This window comes from Anoplopoma fimbria, chromosome 18, assembly GCF_027596085.1.
Source record: "Anoplopoma fimbria isolate UVic2021 breed Golden Eagle Sablefish chromosome 18, Afim_UVic_2022, whole genome shotgun sequence".
Taxonomy (NCBI): Eukaryota; Metazoa; Chordata; class Actinopteri; order Perciformes; family Anoplopomatidae; genus Anoplopoma; species Anoplopoma fimbria.
The window spans coordinates 5,121,019-5,130,875 of NC_072466.1; the positions used below are offsets into that span (position 1 = coordinate 5,121,019).

The following is a 9,857-nucleotide window of genomic DNA, read 5'->3' on the forward strand; positions in this document are numbered from 1 at the left end:
TAAAAAGCAATTATTCTCAAGTGTAATATATTGAGCTGTAAATGAACAACGTGTTGTCTTACTCAGAGAACATGTGAAGCACTGGAGGTTGAGGTTTGAGTGAAAGATGTTACCAATAACAGTTAATGCAGCTTTGGGCATTACTGGATACACGGTTTGCTTGAGATTGATGTTTTTGTGTTTTCATTAAACTGATAAACAGGGTGGCCTGGCTTGTTGTGCTAAACCAGTGTATACAGGCAGCACTGTGATAAACAGAGCATCGGTGGTTGTTAATGTCATGTGTTTTGTAGTTAGTAATAAGGATAATCGGGTAAACATGTGTCTGGTACATTTAAATTTGACATTTTAGCCATTTAATTAAATTTTTTTAAATAGGTGGGACTTATTTTCAAATAGACAATTTCATCACTGCATTTTAACATCACTGTTGTTTACGAGGATAATGAACATGGTCATTATATTTTCATAAACTTTTAAAAACCCGTTTAAGTATTTCTTTGGGAGTATTTGTTTTTCCAAACTTGAGGGAAAAAGGTTGTTTGTACAAACTCTGCCGTTTCACACATGTCAAAATAAAACCTTCATCGGTTGCTAATTACAAATATCTACAGCGGTGAAAGTCGGCGATTCATCTATTTACAAACGAAGACATCCGTCAGTGTAGCGCTGCTGAAGTAGGCAGTGTGTGTGTGTGTGTGTGTGTGTGTGTGTGTGTGTGTGTGTGTGTGTGTGTGTGTGTGTGTGTGTGTGTGTGTGTGTGTGAGACATTTCTCACGATGGCAGCCTAAAGCAGCGCCACCACATCGTCTCCATATGCATGGCCTTCGGTTGTCATGGTCACCAATTCATGTGGTTGAGAGAGAACAACCACCGAGTCTGTGGAGCCTGGAGGGGAGAGGGACACAAAGACGAGTTCAAAAGAGACACACATGAAGGCTGTCGAATAGTGAGACACCTGTCAGTCTGAGATGAAACGGCTTTCAGGGTCAAAACTCCACTGAAGACGTTTGTCCTTGGATTTCTGCAAGCTTTCACCTGGTTATACCTTCTGGTTTTATCAATGCTGACGGGCCAATTTAGGAAAAACTGGAGGACATGCAAAGAAACCCAAGTAACACTGAGCCTATGAAAGGGGGGGGGTGAATAGTTATCTTTAAACTGATTAAATATAAATACCCTATTCGGCAAATTACGAAGTTTAGATCAGAGAGAATATCAGTCAATAAAGATAACTTTAATCCAGCGTTAATTGGAGAAACAGCCCAGAATGTGATGTTCAACTCTGCACAGGTTGATAAATATTACAACGTTACATTAACATGCGTCAGCCTCACATGCGTACACAAAAAAGAATCATAAAACATTTACATTGAGGCCCTTGTTAAGTTGATATCATGGGATCTAATAACCGCCTGAAGGAGAATCTGCAGCGTGTATTTTGGCAGTTGAGTGCTCAGGTTATAGAATATTACTGTAAGTAATGGTCCAAGAGTTGAATAAATCATAGTTGGGTTGCAACCAACCTTTCAGTATAACAATTTTTAGCAGAGACAGCAGGACTTATAGAAAGACGAAACAAGGCCGAGCTCACAGAAAAGAGGTTTGTTGACAGTTAGTAGAGTTTTTAAAATAGTATAATCGAAATAACCTTTTTTATTTTACAATCAACACTTGAAATGATGAAGGCACTTGCAAATGACAATGTAGAACAAAATGAAAACCTTTCTTTTTACCTCTTTCCATAATACTATTTCAAAGCTCATATTTAACTGTCATAATTTGTGTCAAATGAGCAGTATTTATGTATGTTCATGTGCAACAACACATGTGATTTAGTCCAATCTGTCATGTATTCGGCGTTTCCCTGCCACACACGTGTATAAAAGGCCTACCTGGTGATCTCAGCATGGCGTGGTGAAGATTCATGGGCTCAACAGTCGTCGTCATGGTGACCATACCGTCTCCATTTTCGCCGTCTGCCTCCAGCAGGCTGCTTTGTGTCAGAGCCTCTCCTGTCGGTGGCAGAACAGACAACAAAGTTTAGCTTTTGATGAAGTATGAACAGGAGAGTGACACAATTTACAGTAGTAGTAGAAATCAATGTCCAAAACTGAAATCTGCTCATTTTTTTTGACACTTCCTTTCTTTTAGATTTCTGGGAGTGTAGTTATTCCAACACAGAGAAGTCTATTTAATTATTCATCCAGTAACCATCTGTTTTGAAGCTGCATCTTTTTTTTTTTTTGCTTCTTACTAAAGATGAGCTTCTTTGGGGAGGCTGACCCGAATAAATCTGCTGCTTATAATTAGAGCTTTTGCAGCGTTTTCCTCTGTCGTGGTTCAGCTGCGGTGCTTCCCCGCTGCTACACAAATAGTACAAGGGGGAAAAATGTGATGTCTGCTCCCTTTGTTTCACCGCAATAAAAAAAAGAAATGTCGTTAAACCTATCTTGTACAATTAGACCATATGTTGGAACGTAGAGAGCTCATTGAGAAACATTTTTAATCTGAAGCGGGGAGTGAAACGAATACTAATTATTAAAAGGCAGGAGTGAACTCTGGGACATTTCTCAAAGCTGCAGTGGGAGATTTACTCCAGTATCTGATCATTTATCTAAGTTACTTGTAAAGGTGACGGCAAAAAGACATTTGAGTGAGGCACGAGAAGCTTCAAGACATAACTGTGCCATCTTTTCTGACAAATCTGACCCCATCACAGGACGCCTAACAAGCCTATTTCTGCAAAAGAGCTGTGCCTCTCCAGAGATATGTGCCGTCTAAAGCGATTCAGCCACCGGCCCTGAAGAATGAAAATTTGAATGATTAATTTTTAACTGCTAAAAGGCGTTAATTATTCAAGCAATGTTCCGAAAATTGCAACTCAAAACCAACACTATCTCTATGCACATTTTAAAATGTATGGGCAGCTTGGAGCTACATAATCCAAGGATTAGCATAACCACCTACTGCACTGAGAAAAAGAGAATGTGAGTGAGAAGAAGAGGAGAGAAAAAAGGAACCTGTTTCTCTGCTTTCGCTGCCGAGCCCCTCCTCTCCGTGTCTCTTCCTCATGTGGACGTTCCTGCTGCCGGACTGAGAGAAAGTCTTCCCGCAGATCCCGCAGTGATGAGGCTTCTCGCCTGGGAAACACAAGGAGATACATCTCTTTAAAATATATATACACAATATCCGGAGCACACTTATTACAAAGAAAGGTGCTCAGCTGTTGACTCGGTTCCACTCACCAGAGTGTACGAGCATGTGTTTTCGTAGACTGGAATACTCCGCAAACGATCGCCCACAACCATCTGCCTCGCACAGAAAAGGCTTCTCCCCTGCAAGCAGTCACACACACACACACACACGCATTGTTAAACTCAACAATATTAAGACTTAATGTAGTAATCTTAAAGAACCCACGCTGACAGCTGACCTATTTTGATGCACTAAAACGTGACAGATGTAGTATCGTTTCATCCGTCTAAGTGGATATTATGTCTCATAGAGAGCTGTTCCTCCTGACGTATGGGTGAAATATAAACACTGTACAGTGGAGAAGAAGCAGACTGTGGAACGGGCCATCAAAAATCTTAATGTCACCCTAAATAAAATATGACAAGAGTACTGTTACTCATTACAGCGGTGAAATGGAGGCGCCGGAGCTGCTGACTCCTCACATCTCCGGCTCATGAGGAAGCATTAAATGAGCGGAGTGAAATGGACTGAGTCACTTATTGCTTCCAGCGTGTTTGAGCCTTTTTTTTTTTTTTTTTTTTTTTTTTTAATACAAGTGAGTATCTGCTGCTGCTGCTCCCAACCTGTGTGTGTGCGTCTGTGGTTCTTCAGGTTCCCCGCCGTGGTGAACTTCTTGCCGCAGTTCTTCTCCTTGCAGATGAAGGGCTTCTCGCCGTTGTGAGTCCTCATGTGGACCTGCAGCCTCTGCAGCACGTAGAAACTCTTCCCGCAGCCCTCGGCGCCACACCTGAACATCCGGTCGTTCCTGGGAGCCGAGATAAACGAAACACAAACGGGCCTCGTTGTCTCTCGTGTGCTTGTTTCATTTGCAACAGCCTGACACAAGGTCGAACGGGGCGACAGCAAATGGATTTTCCTACACTGATGTTAAGAGGGTTCCTGCAGCACAAATACACACTTCTTCCTAAGCCTCTGCTGTGTTTCTCCTGTGAGGCTGCTCTGTCTGCCTCCACCATTAACAACCTGTGGAAAACACTGTGATCACTCCTTTGACTTGGCTTAAAAACACCATTGATTTAGCAGTAGAACAACTGAACAATACATGTTATCAGCACGTATTTGGATTTCTAAAAACATGCTTTTTGTCAGTGATATCATGAATTTTGTTGTTGACAATAAAGGTTTAAAAAGTCTGTTGAAATCTATGAAAGTGATTCAGATTGGTGTCTTTGTTTTTAGAACTATTCATAATATTTCTTGAGATGTATGCTCCATCTGGTTGGTATAGATTTGTGGGGTCTTGTAAGGCTGTTGATTCGCCATAGTCGTTGGGAAAAAGTGCATAATTTTCCTGCAAAGGTAACAGAAGTACTTGTAAATGATACCTTGTTTTTTTTTTTAAAACTTCAAATATCTGTGTTGCATTTTGATTAAATAATGGCTTTGACATTTCTATTAACAGCGAGGTAATTGCGAGTGTAATTACGTGAATAAAAAGTTGGCTTTATTATTTTTCAATTTGGATAATTGATCCTCAACAGCCAGGATTTACACAGGGTGAACTTTGTTGCTTTGGAAACGGCATCTTGTTGGAACTGTTGCCTTGTGTGTGTGTGTGTGTGTGTTACCTGTGTGTTTTGAGGTGGTATTTGAGGTGAGCGGGCCACGTGAACGTCCTGCAGCAACCCTCAAACGAGCAGCGGAGGATCTGCTTGGAGAGGGGGCGGCTGGTCCGAGACTGCAGCTCTCGCTTATCCCCGTCCGCTGCCAAACTGTGTGTGTGGTCACCTAGGCAACAAGAGGAGGGAAAGTGAAAAAAACTAAAAAACAATACAAGGGTGTGTGTGTGTGTGTGTGTGTGTGTGTGTGTGTGTGTGTGTGTGTGGCCGGTCTCTGGAGCCTCGGCTGCAGCTAATCATCGGGTTCTGACTTGAGACCCGCCGAACAACTGCAGCCCCCAAAAAAACAACCAACCAAAGCTGAATGCAATCACTTCCTCCTTTCACCTGCCCGGACTCCCTGCTTTGAATGCATTTAACTGGCCCAATTTTGCTTAGAGCGTTCAGGCGTTAGAGCATCTATAACGGACACCCCACTGCTGAGGGAACTTGTCTAAACTGCAGCCAGTTAGTGGGAGGGCAGCCGTCACACTGGCTCAGATAGTGGAGTTTTAGTCCCACACTGAAACCACTTACAGTCTGCTGCAGACATTTTATCTAGCAGTGTACAAATTATTTTACATCCCTTCTTAGTTGGTGCACAAACTCAGAATAAGGCACTTGTACAAAGTGTTTAACACACCGTGTTTTGGTCACTTGGAGCATGTCAAAGGCATCAACATAGTCTAAAACATGTTTTCTTCCTTCCTTTGCCAAAGGTTCTTACTTGACAGAAAAATAATGAGGTAAGAACACCTGTGCCAAGAAAGTCAGCACATAAAATGACACAGCATTTTAAGAATTCTAAGTAGAAGAGCATAAACCACCAAAAACAGATCCAGGTTGGGGTGGGAGGATGTGTACCAGGAGAGAGCAAAGATAGGAATAAACTTCACTCTTATATATATACTTTTTTCTAACCAGGATCTCTGGCTGCAATTCGGCTCAGTTCAAAGATCAGAGATGTAGCTAGGAGTCATGGTGCCTTGAATGTCATCGGCAAATTCTTTATCTATCAGTCAGCCTGTGGAGGGAAGTTTAAAGAGTTTGTGATGAAGTCCTGACTCCTGGTGAGGGTCAACGGCTTGGTACAGAGCTGAGTGCTGCAGGAGATGAACATTATCAGAGAAGAGGGAGAGGAGAGCAAGAAAAACTAAGTAAGCAACATGTTAAAATAAGATTTCAACAAGTGAAGAAGCTGGATTAAACAACGCTTGACTGTCATCGCGATATTTGAATTGATTTAAACTCATTTTCTATCATACACGATATGGTAACTTTTCCAATCAATTTGCCTATATTGCATGCTCATGGTATAGCATGTCAGAAAAAAAGCCATAAAAAGGTAATAGTATAATCATGTTAAAGTCACATTCTAGTACATGGTAAAAAGTCAAAGTTTAGTGGGTTCGAAAACAAAAAGTCTATAAAAAGTTAAAAACATTGTATAAAAAAAGTATTGTATAATATGTCGAAAAGAATCACTGTAAGTGTTGTAAAAAGGACATAAAAAGTCATAGTATAGTATATTGTAAAAAGTTGTAAAAAATAAATTAAAAATAAATTAAAAATACATTTTAAAAAAAGTCATAGTATAGTATAGTATGTTGGTGAAACATTAATAAGGTGTACTACATCTTTAAAATGTCATAAAGAAGCCAGAGTATAGTATGTCATAAAACATCATACAAAAACTGGGAACGGTGCGTCATAAGAATAACTTTAAATAACCATTGTAGTCCCTGTTGAAAAAAGTCATAGTATGAGATAAATATCATAGTATAGTATGTCACACAAAGTCGTAAAAAAGTTACAGTGTAGTATGTTATTAAAATGTCATAAAAAAGTAATAAAGTCATATTATAGTATGTTGTTTAAGTATAAAAAATAATCCTTTTGTAAGTCATTAAAATGTCATAGTATAACATGTCTTAAAAAATTCACAAAAAAAGTAATAGTAATGCAGGACGATACCACCACACACTTCTCTGATCTAATGTGTGTCCTCTCCTCTGTCTCGTCTCTCTGGTTACTCATCTTTCCTCATATCTGTCCTGTCTGTCTGTCTGATCACCACAGATTGTTCCCTCCCTCCCTCCCTCCCTACAGCCTGCATTAATCATAATACTAAATGCACATCAAATCATCACAGACAATAAGAGCTGAAGTGCGATCAATGTTTCATGATAACGTGCCATTTAGATCTCCGCTGGATGTTTGCTGTCAGACTTGTAAATCTTTGTCGGCAAAGTAACAAATTAATTTTGATTTGAATACTTTTGATGATAAGTGTTGGACACAGTTTCAGTCAGTGCTGATTATTTTCATCTCATCACTGATCTCATTTCTCGTCTTTCTGTGTTTGATGGCTGCTCTCAGTAGACCGGCGGCTGTTATATTAACATAACTAAGTACACTCTTCATTTCTTCTTTATTCTCTTTATTTTAATGTCACACACATCACAGACCGCTTCTAATGCTCATGCAACAGTCGTTTGTTATCAGGAGCCTGTTTTTTTTTGACGTTCCAGTGTAATAGTCTGATAAAAAGTGTCTTTACCGTTACTGACACTTGCAGCTCTGGCGTCCTGGCTGGCCTTGGCATCTCTGGCGAGCTGTGCCCGCGTGGCAGCAATCAGACTGTCGTGTGCCAGCTCCTGCACCCGCAGATACCAGGGAGCACTGCCATCTATCCCGTAGTCCCCCGACGAGACGCCCTCATCGTCATCCTCCCCGGCGCCGTCTGCCGCAAAGATCAGCGACTCTGAGGAGGCTGTGATGCCTGAGAGGAAAGAAAACAAGAAGGAGGCGATTCACCGTGAAACAAGGAATTCAAAACCAATGCAACATTCTGCTACATCATCAACGGGCTGAGCTCCTCTAGGCCACATTTCTGAATTACTGTCCTCCCATCATGCTCAGCAATTTTGGGGTTTAATGTTAAGAGATTTACACTGAAAGGCTGAGAGAACATTGAAAAACTACATAAACACCATAAAAAAACAAACAATTAGTCTTTATTCAGGATTTTAATCCAATGTAACAATAGACAGAAAGTGATTATTTTGTGCTGAAAAACCTTTTCTATCCTTCACATCGCTCACTGAGTCACAGACAGAACGCAGCACGCGGCACAAAAGGTGCATGTCAAAGACCAAAATACATTTTTTGGGGCCGCCCTGCCAAGGTCCGATGAACCAAGAGAATACATCTGCCAAGGATCATTTCTTTCAGCCAAAATAATTCACAGCTCCTCGTGAAAATGTGTCACCCCGTTTCCTTTGAGTACTGACGCAAGATCAGATTTAGAGTTTTCAATGAAAAACTTCTCACTCCTTTAAAAGTTATGTTTGGAATCCATCAAGAAACTGAGTCATCACACAGGGGAACATTGAGGACTGTGGCATGTGTGAATGTTTAAGGGTAGGTTTAGAGTTCTTTACCTTTTGCGAGGTTCAGGAGGACATAGGAGGGGCTGTCTGACTGTTGCAGGTCGTGGAGGATGGGTGGGGGGCTCGGCGAGGCCCGTGGGTGAGAGTGTGTATGGATCACCAACGGGCTTCGCTCCGACACACCTCCGAACTCCGACAGGGAGGGTGAGCTCTCAGGATCGTGGCTCAGGCCTCCATCTGAGGAGAAAAAACACAGTGCGTGTTAGTTTTTTAAGTCTTGAATGAAACACTGCAGCTTATCTGGAAATTAATATCCAAAATAATCAAATTATGGTTTGCACTGTTAAATAAGTGATCGCTTTAGCGGCATGAGCGTAGACTATTAAAAAACAGATATGAAAATAAACCTTTCAATTATGAAACGAACAAATGTTTTCAAAGTGTTGATAACACCACAGGGCACCTTTCATTTATAAATACCTCCACTCTTAAATCTATTATTTGTTATACATTTATTTTCTAAATGGTATTAAAGCGAATCATACATAAGGAGGACAATCCATAGACATGATGTGTCATAACGGGCGTCTGTGTATCCAAACAGAGAAGCTATGGGTGCTGAATCTTGATCAAATAATCTTGTTTTCTATAGCAGAGTCAGACGGAGCTTGTCAGATCTAAAGGGAATCTTGATTCAAATCTAAAAGGGCATGGAGGCGTTGTGAAACAAGAATGATGAAAAATGGTGAACATAAATAAAGAAGTGCAGAAACAGTCAGGGGTTTTAAAAACATTTTAAAACTGTACTTTTTGAACACATTCATTATCACAACATATGTTCTTCTCCCTCTTAATTATCATTTCCAAAAGGTCGCTGTTTTGTTAGTAAAAATTACCCTCTCAGAGTTGATGTTTGACTTAGCGTTAAAATCTTCTTTAAAAATTCTCCCATTATTCCCACAACTTTTACTCTTTGAATAAACGTTAAGCTTCAAAGAGAAGAAAAATATGTGCTCTTTTATAGAGTGTAGCTATGGAAACAAAGAGACTTTTTCTAATTTGGCAATGTGAGCCTGAAAGTGACAGGAGCGTCAAGGAGCTGCCACAATGACTCCCGTGGAAAGTGAGACCCGAAAGTCCTGGAGGAAGCAGACAGTGACAGTTTTCTTGCCGCTCCCATTCTCACATTTTTGACACACAAAAATGAAATTGACATCAACGCGTTCTGCTTTTAATTATTTCTCTTTCATGATAATAATATTTTGGCGATTTGAGTTTTTGGGTTTGAGAGGTTGCCTCTGCTTAGTTTCTAGGAATGAACTCTCTGACCCTGGAGTCACACACTCCTATACAATCACCATGGCAAACATAGAAACAGTGTTCATTTGTGAAGATTATCTTGCATGTATAAGTATCATACACTTTTGTTTGCTACAGAGCTTAATGTTCTGCAATAACCCATAAAAACATAAGAAAAATCCCATTAGCTTTTTGTCGAGCTGACATCTAACTTTGGTCTCCAAAATGACGTGATCCCTGCAGCACTCTTTGTTCCACGTGGCATTATTCAAATTTTGAAGCCAGCAAACCAGTTTGGAATCAGCCTTCA

At 40.5% G+C, this 9,857-nt stretch overlaps 1 protein-coding gene across 1 annotated transcript; it reads right to left on the bottom strand.

Annotated features, from left to right (window-relative positions):
• Window positions 1–787: 787 nt before the first annotated feature.
• Window positions 788–8,485, bottom strand: znf410 (zinc finger protein 410; the record flags this gene model as incomplete). Its single annotated transcript, XM_054618917.1, is given in 8 exon segments — window positions 788–888; window positions 1,896–2,015; window positions 3,024–3,143; window positions 3,249–3,338; window positions 3,822–4,003; window positions 4,827–4,986; window positions 7,417–7,638; window positions 8,300–8,485. Coding segments are annotated over 8 exon segments (1,181 nt in total), but the record flags the coding sequence as incomplete, so codon positions are not given.
• Window positions 8,486–9,857: the final 1,372 nt, after the last annotated feature.